Below are 15,240 nucleotides of genomic sequence, written 5' to 3'. Positions count from 1 at the left end.
AAAGAGTGCTGTCCCTAGCAAGGTCCCCAGTTTTTAGTGAGCATGATGTTTATGGTATGGAATAATTCTGTTGGCAAGCTTGGGTCATCTACCCTGGCTGTTGCTTCTCCTAGCTTCTGCATCTGGCTAACTCAATATTGCCAAAGACCTTGATCAGTACAGCAACCTGCATACCAGAGCTGGCCAAAAACTAAAACAAATTGTCTTATCAACTTTATTTCCATCAACTCGAGTACTGTAGTCTTCTCAAAAATGCAGCTTTTCTTAACAGAAAACTGATCCTCTGATTCTATCCCAGTGAAACTCAGACAGCCTGCAAACATAGCACATCTTCCAGTCTCTGTGTATAACCAGCCACAGCCTCCTGCAGCTGGATACCCAAAGATGACAGTCATCCAGACCTTGCACATATACACGGATATATTGTTGTTATAATGTACATGTAATGTACATATTATCCTGCATATAATAGTGTTATAAAACTGTAAGGCAATACCTGTTGTAGTCATCAGCAAAGGCTTTCCTCCTTCCTGCAAGGGTGCATGGAAGTGAGGGACAGCTCAGCAGCATGATGACTGCTGTGTTCCACTCACTGGCACACACACTGAACTTCTCTTTCCTGTCTGACCCACAGATATCGGTACTTGAAGCTGACGGGGAATTTTGAGCGTTCTGCTGGGCTGCAGGCAGGCATAGACCTTGTGACGGTAAGCCTGGAGGCTGTGGGGTCAACAGGAAGGTTTCTAGTGTGCATCCGGTGCTACCTCTTGCCATTCATACTGAACAGGCTGAGTTTTAGGGAAGGAAATAGCCTAGCAAACCAGATCAAGTGTAGATGTGTTTCCTGTCCCTTCAGAGTAAGGATCTCTTCCCTTCCTCCAAGAAGCCTGTGGTCCATTAGCTTCTTGGTCCCCCTGCTGACACTATCAGACAGGGAGGAAATCAGCAGTAGCAGCTTTATGATTCTTGCTCTGCCCAGTTGTTGTCATTGTATTTCATACACATTGTTGAACAGCCAGTCAATGGCCATTCTGGCTGACCCTTGGACCTCAATTACTGATCTAGCAACACATGGCTCTTTAATTCATTCCCATATCTCTTGTCTTCCTGTCCCTCAAGATGGAGTTACTTAAAGCCAACCTGTTTTTTTCCCTACTGGTGTGGTTGGTTCCAGGACCCGCACAGCATCATTTTCCTCTGTGACCTTCACATCCACTTCCCATCTGGAGTCATTGATTCAATCCGGAAACACTGCGTGGAAGGCAAGATGGCCTTTGCACCCATGGTCATGAGGCTGCACTGCGGCATGTCCCCACAGTGGCCTGACGGTAAGAGGGAGTGGAGTCTCCTTGGCTCAGACTTTGGGGAGTGGGGAAAGGAGGAGGATGCTTGTCACCTCTAGATTTGTTCCTCTGGTGCTATCAAGGTCTGGAGCTTACCAGGGCCACTAGGTGAGAGTGCATTAGACATAGGATGGTTTGATGGTGTCAGGTACTTGGAATTTGAGATCAAAGAGCCAGCTGATCCCCTTATATGACGTTTCTCCTGGTTGTCTCTAAGGGTTCTCTATGGATTTGAGGACCTTGGGAAACCCCTCCTTTACCCCTGTCTGTTTCTCTCTTTTCTTAGAGGGCACAGCCTGTCCTGAGGAGAGCTGATAGCATAGGGATGAGAGAAACCAACTCAACTCCGAGAGAGGAAAGTGACACAGATTATCTGAGTGGAGGATTTCCTTTAGACAGAGGTGGCCATCCTTAGCCATCCAGGTACAGGGACAACTCCTTGTAGCTGGGACAGTCCAGGTACATTAGGTACTACCCTGCCAGACAGGATATGTGAGAGGCTCTGCTGAGAAATTCATAGAGCAGCTCATGCCATCTGTCTGCAAGCATTTCTCACTTCGCAAAGCTTTAATGTGGTTGGCTCTGCCTCGGTGCTGAGTTGACCCTTTGGTGTCAATATTATGCTAGAAGTAGCTTGAATCTCACTCCAGCTCTGCTGGAGTGATCAGTGGTTGAAAGTACCAACATGCCTGTGCTTCTTTTATGCTGTTCTTAGGCTACTGGGAGGTGAATGGGTTTGGTCTCCTGGGCATATACAAGTCTGACCTGGACAAGATTGGAGGAATGAACACAAAAGAGTTTCGGGACCGCTGGGGAGGAGAGGACTGGGAACTCCTTGACAGGTAGGCATTTATTGTCATCATTCATGTGCTCAGGAGGGAAGACCCATTAGATCCTGGAGGACCGATGGCCAGGGAAATAGGGATCTGATGAGACTGAGGTGACTAATGCCACCATAAGCTTGGTCAGTGAGGGAGAGTATTTGAGCATGTCCTGACCTCAAATCTATCAGGTGAGTAGACCCAAAATACACTTACTACAGCCACTGATAATAGAAGAGTGAAGTAATTTCCTGGTGCCTTCCAGCCACACTGCTTATGGGCCATGGGCAGATCAGGCACTGGTGATCCTGAAGACTTTGTCATCCTCAAGCAGTGGAGTGCACAGTGGGTCCTGTTTGGGTCCTTCAGACTCCTCATACTATGTATAGCAATTGACCAGAAGAGCAACTGTCAAAGAGACATTTAAAGATCATGAGGTACAGTTACAATTTCTGAGATGTTTATGGTGAGATTTGCTGTACAAATCCTAGGCCTCTGGGTTTGTAGCTCTAGGTTTTGGGGCCTCTTTTGTCTTTTCTGTCAGATGGCTGCAGAACAGACTAGCATCCTAAGCAATCCCGTGTTGCCAGCTGTCTTTCTTTCTAGCTTGGCATGTCCAAACTAGTCCTGACCAGTCCTGCTCCGGGATGCATAAACACTCAGCAAGTGTCATTAGGCATGTGCTCATGGATACGAGATACCTCTGAGCTGTTCTGGACTCTTCAATTCGATTGCAGTCTCTTGACAGGAGGACAACTTAAAATACATTTCCTGGGGCTACGCTCCCCCGTATTTTTGTGATCAAATTCTCCCTAAGTCTACCCTTCTCCTCTCTGCCAGGATTTTGCAGGCCGGGCTGGAAGTGGAGCGTCTCTCCCTGAGAAACTTTTTCCACTGGTTTCACTCGAAGCGAGGCATGTGGAACCGTCGCCAGCTGAAGACGCTATAGCCTTCAACCCCAAAGCTGCCCGGCAGCGCCGTCCACCATGTCATCTCGACGTGCACTTTATCGTGGCACACAGCCCAGCACACAAACTCTTCCTCTGCCTCCAGAGCCCCCTGATGGGATGGCACAGCTGAGGAAGGGATGGTCAGACGAGGGGAGCGGAAGCTTCTCTTGTGAGCCATTGCATCCAAGATGTGGGATCCATGTCTTGCTGCGAAGGTGTGCAGGGAAGATGTTGAAAGGACTTGCATTTCCTGCCTTGCAGTCTGGCGGATGGTACAGTGGGAGAAGTGCCATATTTCCCATTGAATCTTGCGTGGTGCAGACCAAACAAACACAAATCCCAGCTAAGCCCAGAATGGTTTATTTACAGTAACACAGCTTCTCTTTCAATACTTGAAGAAAAAAAAAAAAAAGCAAAAAACCAACCCTCCCTAATTCCCCTCCTTCCCCATCTCACCAGTATCCATGCTTTTGTACAAGGGACCAGAATAAGTTATCTGAACTGCATTGTGTCCACATGCCCATGTGCTGACCCAAGGAGATCTGGATGTAGAGGAGCTGATAGGCACTTTAGGCTGCTGGTGCTTAGATGTTTCTCTGTGCTTTTCACTTTAGTCATTATGAAAAACCATGCTCATATTCAGGAAATTATGGGACATGGTTGGAGTCTCAAATACACTTCCCTTATGAGAGCCACATTTGCTTACAACTGGGCAAAGTGGCAGGGGTTGATGTTACAGCTCCACCTAAATTATTGATTCACTGAGGACAGTGGAGGTGTTGTACAGAGAAGCGAGGAGGGCGTCTCAGGAGGAACTTTGCAGCCTTATCCGACAGACGTGTGTTTGTCCTAATGATATCAGGGAAACCCTAGCAGGGAAGAAGTGGCAATATTTTATTAGTTGAAATATTGTGATTTTGTCAGAAAAAGAGGAGACAGTATTCTGCTCTCTAAATCCTGTATGTTTATGCAGCATCTGAAGTTTAACTTAATAAGTTATGGCCTCACAGTTATGTCTTGTCATAGTTCAACTTTTATGTAAAGAGCAGGCTTCTTCATTGAAGAACCAGCAGAGCTGCTGGTGCTTCATCTCTGGAACAGCCCTGGGAGCTCTGGCTTGGTATGGAGGAGGTGGCTTCAGGCCTTGGCCCTTGAACAGAGTGCAAGGAACAGTGAGGACAGAAGAGGGTTGAGTGAATAAAAGGATGGGCAGACCCATGCCAGCATTGATCCAAGGACTGTAGAAAGAGTCCCTGTCCACAACCAGCCTGATTCTGCGGGGAATTCTCAGCCCCTAAAACTTCTGTTAGCGTAAGGCAAGATTTTTTTTACTCCTATAACCATTTTACAGGACTACAGAAACCCAGAGATCCCAGCACAGCCAGTGCTCTGCACTGGAGCTTCAGTGTCTCCATACCATGTTGAAAAGGCTGCTATGGGTCTCAAGCTTCAGGGGAGAACGTGACATAGGACACTGCTCATGGTGCCCCACTCTGTGGGGAGTTGTTGAAAAGGGAGAAATGGAGCTATGCGGGATACAAGCAGTGCTGACATAGTTCTCAAGTTGTTTGCTTTTTAGGCTGATGGAGTGGATGCCAATTCAGAATAGGCATTCAGTTGTTATTAATTCTGTGGTGCTTGACAAGTCCATCAAGTTCCACTATTGCAGTAGAAAACTGAACATGCAAGTCCTGGCACGTGAGATAAAAATCTTGTCAAATAATCTGCTTGCTTCAGTCTGGATTTTGTGACTGATGGAGTCAGAAAAAAGTCAACCAGATTTCAGAAAGTTTTGCTGTGCAGTGTGCAGCAATGGTGAGATGCAGATGAGAGACGGCTGCATCTCTGAGTCCACAGAGCCTTTGCCAGGATGCAGACACTGAATATCTCAGAAGAGGCAGCCTTAACCTTCTGTCCAGGCCAGAGCAGGGTTTTTCTTGAGGGAAAGTACTTTACCCATGTAGAGACTAAGAACTGAAACACTGCCGCTGGGGTGAAAGGGAAGAGGCTGACAACAGTCAACACTATTATTTTTTTTAAATGTATTAGAGGAGTTTAGGAGGCCAGAGCCCTGTGATGCAATGTTGCAATAAGCTCTGTTTCTGCCTGGAATGTGCAGTGTCAGTCGTGCTCTGGGTGCGTGTCAGAGCCTGTGCTTCACTCAGACACAGGCACAGCCCTGCGAATGTGCAGGTGAGCTGCTCTCCAGGCTCCGGGACTGCGCCTCCGCAGCCTGCCCGGACTGGCTTTGTCACGCAATCCCTGTGGAATGAGGAGAGGCTGGAGGGGAGGGTGAGCACCAGGATGTGGCGAGGTGTTAGCAAGACCCAGCTGTTTGGCCCCGTCAAGCAGAGAATGGCACAATGGCCATTTTGCAGATGGAGAGCTGATAGATTTGGTGGCAGCCTTTGCATCATATGCAGGGAGGAAGGGTTATTGTACCATGCACTTTCACATCTGGCTTAGATGTGGTCTGCAGCACCTGAAGTTAGCAGCTGGCATTCATCTGCAGACATCGATAAGAATTAGGTGTATCCAGAAGGTAACTCACTTGGCTTCATATGAGTAACCCCTCTTCCTCACCAAAGAGGACAGTCAGCAAAGAGTGGACTGGGAATTAGGGTGCAGCCCTTGCTCCAGCACAGCCAGCAGAATTTGAGGATTTCACCCTCATGCTTTAGCTGTGACTGTGCTCCTTCCTTCACGCCTTGTAACCCAGGCCAATAGCGAGCAGAACTGCTTACCTCATGAGGACTCCTTGGTGGAGATGTGGGGAGTTAGTGGGTTTCAGTCCAGTTTCCTGAGGACCAGTATCCCCACTGTCGAAGTTGCCATCACAAACGTTCTTTGCTTTCTAGCACAGTGGGGATTTTTGTTGGTATTTAAATATGGCAGTAGTAAACATGATTCATGCTAGTTGGCACTAGGTGGAAGCCTCCATGGAGGAACTTGGAGAGACCCCATGGGGACAAAAGCTGTCTTCCAGCCCACATGCTCAGAGACCACTGTGGGTTGTAGGGAGAGAAGGGGCTACATGCTCAGCAGCTTGCCAGCCAGCAGCAAATCTTGCAGGAGCAGTGCTGGAATTTGCTCTGAGGCTGCTGCACCTCTTCCAAAACAACCTGCAGTTTTTCTCCCCAGAGTCATGAGGAGGGGGAGAGCAGAGGACATGGCAGGAGCAGGTAGTCCCACAGCCATGCAGTGAAAGGATGTGGCCAACCAAGGTAGGGTGGTGGCCAGGCCATGGCAGTCTCTCATCAGCAGAGGTTTGCCTCATCACTAGTGTTGCATGGCATGTCTGCCACTGTGAGGAGAACTCATCTCTGGGTCTGGCACAGCTCCCAGAGAGCAAGAGGGAACCTGGTGTCACCACAGCCAGGAAGCTGACTCCCCCTGACAGTCAATCTCGTTTGTGTCACCAGGATCTTTTTAGGAAGCTGTGCCTGTTTGCAGTGAAGTTTGCCCCGAGCTTCATACTTTCATGTGCATCCCTTTCCTCAATGGCAGGAGGAAATCAGCTGCATGGAATTTTCCATGCATCAGGCAGGTGGAAGCTGCTTCAGTAGCTCTCTGGCTGGGGACAGCTGGGGAAATGATGGGCCATGCTGCAGAAGAGACATTCCCTGGAGCAGGATGTGGCCAGGCTGGTGACCCTGGGCCTCCAAGTGTGGGATGCATGGCAAGGGGGTTCTGCCCACAAATGCCAATTCCATCTTCGGGACTGAGGGGCTGAGGCTTGTTTTGCAGGTCAGTGAAGGGAATGAAGAAAGGCTGTCTTTTATTCTGAGAGATATGTACTGTGTGAAAATTTTAATGTGACTTGTTTTGTCATTGTTTTTAATGTCTGCTCTCTATGAACATCTCGCCTCTTCTCATTGTCTACAAATGTCTAAAATTGATTGGTTTTTAGATACTCGCCTTGTGTTGAAAATCTGATTTGTACCTTTGAATTATCTGCCTTAAAGTGGCTCTGTGCCTTCAATACAACTCCTGGGCCACCTCTGTTATAGCTGGGGGATATGCTGATTCTCCCTCATATTTCATAAATATATTGTCTTCCTGCAAGGACTCAGTTCTGTCCGTGTGTTATTTGCACCCACATCGCCATGCAGCAGGGATTAGAAACCAGGTGTTGCTCCTCTGGCTTCATATAACCAAAGGGGTAGTCAGTACCAGAGAGAGAGGTCACTTTGCCCAAGCCCGTGAGAGCTCTGCCGCAAGAGGTGGGTGGGAGATACAGTGAACAAGCTTAGCCAGGAGTGAGTCCTGTTTCAGACCCCTCTAGGGCTGAAAATAGGATTGGAACAAAACAGTGTTTCTCCTCTCTTCCTGTGGTTTATCATGTGAGACAAGGTAGAAACACACATTGGACAAATACACATCCCAGCAAAGCAAAAGTGCAATGTGATCATAGTGGGAGAATGCAGAGAGCAAAGCAGGGGACAATTCCTGGAGAAGACTACAGGTGGGAGCCTAGACCTGAGCTCAGTACTTGGCACAGCCTACACAAATGGGATGTCAGCTCTTTCACAGCAACTGCTTCTTTAGATGAAAACTTGGCCCCTTTTCGCTTCAACTGTGCCTCCTTTGGGTATAAAAAGCTTGGCAGGAACGAGAGTCAGACATGGAGAGGGAAAAGAGGCAGCCAAGGTTGCTAATGAGTCTGATTCCATTATAATGAGAAACAATTATTAAAGGTGGCAGGGGAGAAGCATTCCAGCACGCTGCCTGTCTTCTGCTGGCCTGGGCTGGGTGACGGGAAGCCCTCTCCGCTTGGGGAGCCCTCGCACACCACCATACCTGACCTGGCAGCTCTCTGAGATGATGATGTTGAAGTTAAGATCTGGTAATGAAATTCCCCTTGCTGCTTCTTTCCCAGCTGAACCTTTCTTCTTTAATTTTCTCTCTCTTTACATTCAGCCATCAATGCTAATTGCTTTGCCTCCTGCTCTGTGAAGCAATGAGTCACAGGATTTGGGATCCGCACACGGGATGCATAATTTGTTACCTTTTCATGAACCCAGCTGGCCAGCAGTGGCTGAAAGCCCTTAGCTGGTGGTTTTGTGTTGGCTGAAACAAGTTTTGCCATCTCTACGGTGAAGCCTTTTTCTAGAGGAGAGCAGGATAACAGAGGCTTCTCAGAAACAGTTGCCTTCGTTTGCTGTCAGTCTCAGAAGAGACCAAGGACCGAGATAAGCAGCAAACTCAGTGTCGCTCCAGACCTGCCATGCCCTGGACAAAGTGGAGGACAAGTCTTTACCTGCTTCATGAAACAGATCCCAGACTGGTCTCAGCTTTGCTGATTTAAATTCTGGTAAATACATAACTGGCATTTTCCATCTTACTCTTTCTATGTACCTTTCCTTCAGCTGCAAAAGAGGTGCTGTCATTTGCAGGTACTAGCGGATGCTGGCCCCTAGCCTGACCCACCAGCCTTTGTGGGCAAGGTCATTCACATGGCCCCCAGAAGAAAGCATCACCTGCCACTTAAACAGAAATCTAGTTCTGTAAAGTCAAATGTAAAGTACAAATGAAATCTGCCCGTATCTGGGTTTTTCAAGTGTCAGACACTCCCACTGGTCCCAAAGACCAGTATGTGGACATTTTCATGACATTCTTTCTCAGGGGTGGCAAGAGTACACAAAATGAAAAATCCATATTGAACTCTGATTCTGACGTACAGTGAAAAAAAACATTTAATAATCAGAAAAGCTTGTCATTATTTAATAGGCTTACATCAGGCTATTAAAATATAATTTTTTAGCATGACTACAGAGTTACAAAATTTAGAATAAAAAACTTTTACTCTTTCAAAAAAAATCTCAAAAATCATTAATTCAAATACTTTTTTAAGGAAACAAATTGTTCTAGTACAAGAGAATTCCCAGCATTGTCAGTATAAAAATGATACATTTAGAAACATTTATGTTAGTGATAAGACCTTAAATTCTAATCATGTCTTTTTAATAATGTAATACACTATGCATCTGTCACTTCTTATTGTGGCAATAAGCCTAGAGTATCTCCTTATGTATAATGGCTCTCCATTTTCTACTAATAACGTCAGGCTACTCTGACACCATTCCTGATAGGTCCCTGGCAATGACATCGCACCATAATATCTATTTTCTGTCATTGTTAATTTTCCCAATGCTGGGAATATCTGATTGTTTTCTTAACTGTTTCACATTTAATTTTATCTTTAAACAACTAGGAAAACATTTGAACTGGTTTTAGCTACATTGTACACACACTTTCCTATCCTTCCATGAGAACGTCTTTTTTTTTAGCTTGAGAAATCCATTCCAACATTTGCAAGGTAAACCATTAGATGTCATTGCTTTAAGTATAACAAATTATGCTTGAGTAAAAAAAAGCTGGACTTTTTTTATTTATTTAGCCTACAAAGTAAATTGTTCAGTCTTCTCTACAAAATGAGCCAATATTGAATATGTGAAGCAGGCAACTAAAATAAGATATGAGATTTACAGAACCATGCTTTGCAATTGTGTACCTGCTGCTGTTCCTGCAGCTTTCTCTAGCAAAATTTGCTCTAGCTCAGAAGGCAATGGAAGATTTCCTCTCTTCAGAACTGCAAAAGCATTATGGTAAGGGGTATACCATGAAATGCACAGCTTTGAAAGTTAATCCAGCTCTCTGGATTTGTCGATGGGCCTGCTGCTGAGGTCAGTGAAAACACAGAGTTTTGCCTGCCAGCCACACTGCTCAGATCCTGCAGGAAAGACAAGAAGCACCAGTAAGGTCACAGCATACTGGGTCACTCAGCACCACAGCCACCTGTTTTTATAGAGGCTTTTGGCCTTTGCATCCTCCCTCATTATATCATGTGTCTGCTGAGCTTTCTTGCTGGCCATTGCCCCGGTATGTTGCATTTAAACTATGTTCAGATGCTGCAGGTCATGTAAAAGATGTGAACTTTGCTTCCTGACCTAAAGCACTTTTGACCTAAGAACATGTAATTCCCTCATTGACCTGACATGGGAACCCAAGCATTTGTGTTCAAAGCCAGATTGGATGAGGCTTTGAGCAACCTGGTCTAGTGAGAGGTGTCCATGTCCTTAGCAGGGGGGTTGGAACTAGATGATCTTTAAGGTCATTTCCAAATCTAACCAGTCTATGATCCTATGACTCTTTTCAAAATGAGAGTTGGATTTTTAAAACAGCGCCTGCCAAACCACACTGACTGTTGTGAAGAGCTCTTTCACCCCCACCTTTCCAGCACCTTCCTTTTCTCCTGCTCGGAAAATGCTGCCATCTTTGAATACCTTCCAGAACACACCTAGTTTTCTTTCCCAAATCTAGCTCCCATCCACAACTGCTGTCCATATCTGGTGTGAGGTCTGTGGCCTCCTGAAAACCACTTGCTGATGATAAATCTCAGCAGTTGAGATGTTTGGTTTTCTTGCCATAAAGATCAAGCAAGGAGAAATCCTCCTCCTCTGAGGGAATTTGTTCAATGGACCCAGACGCCTGTGGGACAACAACATGCCTCTGGAAAGGCTTTGTTAATTTGTGAAGCTTTGCCTTCTCCTTCTTTGCCTTGCAATGGTGTTTTCTGAGACAGAGACCCCTTCCAGGGGCTGGCAGTGATGGGAACTCACCCCTTTCTTACCTGACTCCATTGTCCTATGACTTAATAAGGTCGAAAATTCCTGGTAGGGTAGAGGCCAGTCTTCTGCACCCCAAAGGCCGTGATGAAGATGTTGAGGATGACTGTGATGAAGATGAGAGCTGTGGCAGTGTTGTTGAGTATATTCAGGCGGGGTTGCTTTGTGACATCATTCAGGTTCAAACGAGCTGTGTGACACAATGCAAAAAGACAGGGAGATTTGCAGCTTGACACCAAGTCCTCCAGCCCCTGCAAACCTTCCCTGGTTACTGTGACTGTCTGGCCAATAAGCCATGCCTTGTGGCTCCCTACCCCCTTTCTCCTCACAGCTGGCTCCAGTCATCACGGTTGCCACCAGGAAAGGCTGTACCACATGAGGCAGGGGAAGGAGCATGTCACAGGATTTCCCATAGCCTCTGATCCCATGTCCCACATAAAAAAACCCACATAAGATGTACAGGAAAAGGCAGAGTTCTGCAGACTTTTAATACTGGGCATGTGTTGGAGGCTGAAGTATAACAACTCCTGTATCAGATGAAGCACTGGGCAAGCTGCCTGAAATGCTGGTGTTAATGTACTGTCTGTATGGCACTAGGACCGTAGGATTGGTTAAATGTGAGGTTAATACAGAGAATACCTCTGCCTAAGTTATTCTGTTAGGCCTCAGCTTTAGTGAGATGAAAGATACAGGTAAAATGTGGTATTTGCAGGAGCTGCGAGAAGAGGCACGTTACAGAATGGGTAGCAAGAGGCCCGAAACCCTGCTCTCTCCCTACGACAGGGATTCAGCAGTGGGCAAGTGAAGGATGAGTAGTACCCCTGGTTATAGCCAGGGAAAATGATTTGTGGGAAGGGGCTTTTCCCTTCCACCCCCGTGCCAGCTAAGCCATAGGGTGCCCTGCCCCTACCCCATGCGAGGGTGCCTCAGTGGCTGCCTTACCAGTGATGATGAGGAGAATCCCAATCACCACTTGGAAGAAGAGGGAGATGCTGATGAGCACGATGAGGGTGATGTAGTACTGGAAGGACGTCCCCTGCTCCAGCACCGCTTTGAGCTGTGTGACGTTCGCCATGAAGAGTGCCACATCCAGCATGCTCTCCGCCACACTCTTCTTCGTTGCGTAGTGGTTGATGTTCATGGGCCCGTTAATCCGAAGCTGAGGATTCAAGCCCTGGAGAGACAGGAGAAACCACATGAACTGATATGATTGCTAAGCCAAAAGACCTGTCCACGTCAAACAGGCTGCTGCCTCCACAAAAGGGTTATCTGGAAAGAGTCAAAGTTGAGTGTTTTAAACGTGTTTAGAGCACCCAGTTGCCCCTCACAGTTGCCTCGCAGTATTAATAAGCACGAGATACTTGCAGTGATCAAGAGCTCAGCAAGGTTAGAAAAATATTGGGTATTTTTGTGGAAAACGAGCTTGTCCAGAGTTATGATAATATAGATTACCCAGAGCCAGGGATTTTGCAAGGAATATTAAATTCTCTTCCTTCAGGGCACAGACAAGCCTCAACTTTACAGGGCATTAGAGAAAGATCTCCTCTTTGGATTGGTAAAGTGTCTGGACTTTATATCTCCTCTGAACAATTTTTTGCTGGCTACTGTCTTAGACAAGATGCTAGAGCAGATGGGACAATCCATGTTTCTGAAACTAGGGGCACTATTTCTTCAAAATATCAGGCACTGAAATGCATGGAGTCAAGGGGCAAGATCCATCTCACCTAACTTTAGCTGATTATTAAAGCACATTTTTTTGTCAGCTGAAAGAAACAGGTATTTACAAGGGGTAAATCACCTGATTGCCTTTAAGGTAATTACAAGCTGTGGGTCATTTGGCTGCTTTTAGACATCCTTTTCTCTATCTTTCTTGTTAAGTGAGTTCCCCTTGTCAGCTGTCTTCAGCCAAATGATGAGAAAAAAAGGATAGAGAAGATAGTTTTCAATTCAACCAGAGTGTCATGAGCTGGTAATAAGCCACCAGCAAAAGCAAAAATTACAAAAGATCTAGATGTATCTGCAGCAAGCTATGATCTTTTTTCTTAAAAAAAAAAAAAAAAAAAAGAAAAGAAAAACAACACTTCCACATAGCAGACAGGCTCTGGGTAACCAGCCTCCTGTCAGCTGTAGTGAAGACTGATGGCCTTGCCCTCAGCACTGTCTGATGGATAACCCTTTCAATCTGGACCTAAAGGCCAAGTGGGGGTCTGAGGTGACCTATGTTGCTTTGAGTGGCAGAAGAGATTTCTCCAGGTGCATACTGGAAGTAGGACGATGCCTACATCAAATGGTAAGTCTGATTTTGGTCCTTTTGTACCAGATAAAGTATGAAATGTAATCTTTCCTTTATGCTCTGGACATGATGCTGTAGAAGGGTTATGGCTAGTGCTTCATGTTGCTGTCTGGTTTCTGTGTATCCTTGGGCAAGAGGGGCTTTCTTTGTGCCAGGCTAGGGGTGTGAGCAAAGCCAGTGATCCTGGGAGAGCACTGCCTGTGGTTGCATGTCTGATACTGAAATTGGGACTGAATTTCAGAAGGAATTGTGGCCTGTGCCAGCTCTCGTCCTTGCATGAGAGAGATGCATAATAAAAACTGGGCAAAATAAACTGTCCAATTTGAGCTATGGATGAACTGTGATCCCTAAGGGGCCAGCTAGGGGTAGGAAAGTGCTTTGGGGGATTTTTTTTTTAATATATATATATTAAAACATGTAATTTTTGTGGTTTCTAACAGTAAAGTCACTGTGGTTAAGAGGCTCCCTCGCAAAGCCTGTATTTCTTGCTGTGGAAGGTAAAAGTTAAAAGATACTGAGAGAAGATAAAAGTAGAAATCTAAAAAGCTGGTAAGGATGCTAAGGCAGTGCATAGGGGTTTAGGATTTCTTAAACATTGCTGTCTGATGTCTGGGGCAGAATAGAGGTATCTTGTGTCTTGGAGAAAGGAGGTTGACAAAAGGTTCCTGGGAACGTGTCTCAGATCCCTAGATTCAGGTAGTGCCCCTTTTCAGCTGGCTTAAACGCACATGATCCTGTTTGCAGCAGAGTGATGCCCACACCGAGTGGTGCAGGGTTTGAGATTTGACCTCTTCCATGTGTTTTCTTCCTTATTCCTGAAGGCCTTCCTGAGGCGTCACAAGGCCAGGCACTGACAGCTTATCTCCACGTAATGATGAGTTAAGGGTGCGAGAACAAGGACCCTGTGCAAACAAGACAGAGCTTTTGTTAAATGAGTGACTGGTACAAGGAGGCCCAGACATCTGTTCCCAGTCGCTTATGTGGAGACAAACAAAGCAAGTCAGGAGCTCTTGTTGAATGAAAACACACCCTCCTTTTGAGCTGCCCCCATGATCCTTTAACTGGAGTGTGAAATGGGGCAGAGCTGCAATGTACTGAGCTCTGCGTCACAGATGATCAGGCAACGAAAACAGCCTTGACACGGGCTTTTCTCCTGTGGTTGAGTGCAATGGCATACTCCCCTATTTGGGATATGATACCAAAGGCAGGGATGGCCACTGCTTTCTGATGCAGGAGTCATTTGATCTGTCAAAACCTCACACTGAGCAATGAAAAACTGTGATTCCTGGTTAAAAGTTCCGTCAGCCCAGGCTTAGCAGATCCATAAAGGGGGCAAGAAGGTTACTGGATGATGAAAGCTGGACACCAAGCTTTCATTTAGGCAGCTAAACAATCAATCAGTTTGCAGGAGGAGGCCTTGCCATGCAGGAGGACCCCTTGCAGAATAGTCTGCCTCGTCCAGCAGCTAGGAATGCAAGCTTTGAGTCTCAAATAACAATAGGCTTAAACAAACCAAGAGTCTTCAGAGACCTGTCATTTTGATTAATGCAGGAGGATGGTATTGCTTGGGATTCCTGGTGCCAAAGCTGTTCACCAGTTAACCACTACATCTGTGGGGTATGGATGTGTGGTAGTGACTCTTTTTTTTGAGCTGCCACAAGGCATGCACAGCTTTTCAAAATGTAACGATTACTGCTTTTGATTTGTCTTAAAGTTCAGTCCTGTAAACTGCTGCTCAGGAGCTGATTCATGAGCTACTCAGATTTCCATGCACCAGGATTGCCCAGACAGCTTTTAGGGGTTACATGAGATCACTGGGGATATAAAATTATTCCCTTTTGGCATATAGATCCCTATGTCCAGTCACAGGACATACCTGAAGGCTCATCCAAGTGATTTATGTCATCAGCTTAGAGCTGATTTCTTTCTAGTAACTTTGAAGGTGCTCCCCTTCTGAGAGTGGGGATCGCTGCTTCTTCTTCTCCATATTGCGTCAGAGAGGAAACCTGGATCTGCCACTCAGACAGCAAGTTCATGCAGCACTTTCCCAAGATGGGGACCTGCCGTTATTGCCTACACTTTTTAGGGGTAGAGAAATTAGAAGTTGAAAAAGTACAGCCCACCCACACAACAGTGTTGGCTGAGCTGGTGCTGGATCTCGGCTCCGGTGTCCCATTTCCGGATGTTTTGGCTTTCCATATGAGA

General features: G+C 46.2%; 2 protein-coding genes across 2 annotated transcripts in view; one reads left to right on the top strand and one right to left on the bottom strand.

Moving 5' to 3' along the window:
- B4GALNT3 (beta-1,4-N-acetyl-galactosaminyl transferase 3) overlaps positions 1–3,113 on the top strand; it is a gene marked incomplete at its 5' end in the record, with an annotated part of 22,953 nt that extends 19,840 nt beyond the window's left edge. Inside the window, 4 exons of the mRNA XM_010185183.1 lie at positions 635–707; positions 1,175–1,328; positions 2,059–2,185; positions 3,005–3,113. Of these exons, the coding sequence (XP_010183485.1) occupies positions 635–707; positions 1,175–1,328; positions 2,059–2,185; positions 3,005–3,113 (463 nt within the window). The remainder of the gene's footprint in view (positions 1–634; positions 708–1,174; positions 1,329–2,058; positions 2,186–3,004) is intronic.
- A 7,633-nt stretch (positions 3,114–10,746) lies between these two features.
- The window catches only part of LOC104541193 (ninjurin-2-like), a 43,692-nt gene continuing 39,198 nt past the window's right edge, over positions 10,747–15,240 (bottom strand). The window contains 2 exon segments of the mRNA XM_010185182.1: positions 10,747–10,932; positions 11,685–11,916. Of these exon segments, the coding sequence (XP_010183484.1) occupies positions 10,769–10,932; positions 11,685–11,916 (396 nt within the window). The 3' untranslated portion in view covers positions 10,747–10,768.

This window comes from Mesitornis unicolor, unplaced genomic scaffold (genome assembly GCF_000695765.1).
Source record: "Mesitornis unicolor isolate BGI_N332 unplaced genomic scaffold, ASM69576v1 scaffold20245, whole genome shotgun sequence".
Lineage (NCBI taxonomy): Eukaryota > Metazoa > Chordata > Aves > Mesitornithiformes > Mesitornithidae > Mesitornis > Mesitornis unicolor.
The sequence above is the reverse complement of the archived record's forward strand: the minus strand, read 5'-3'. Positions and strand labels throughout refer to the sequence as shown.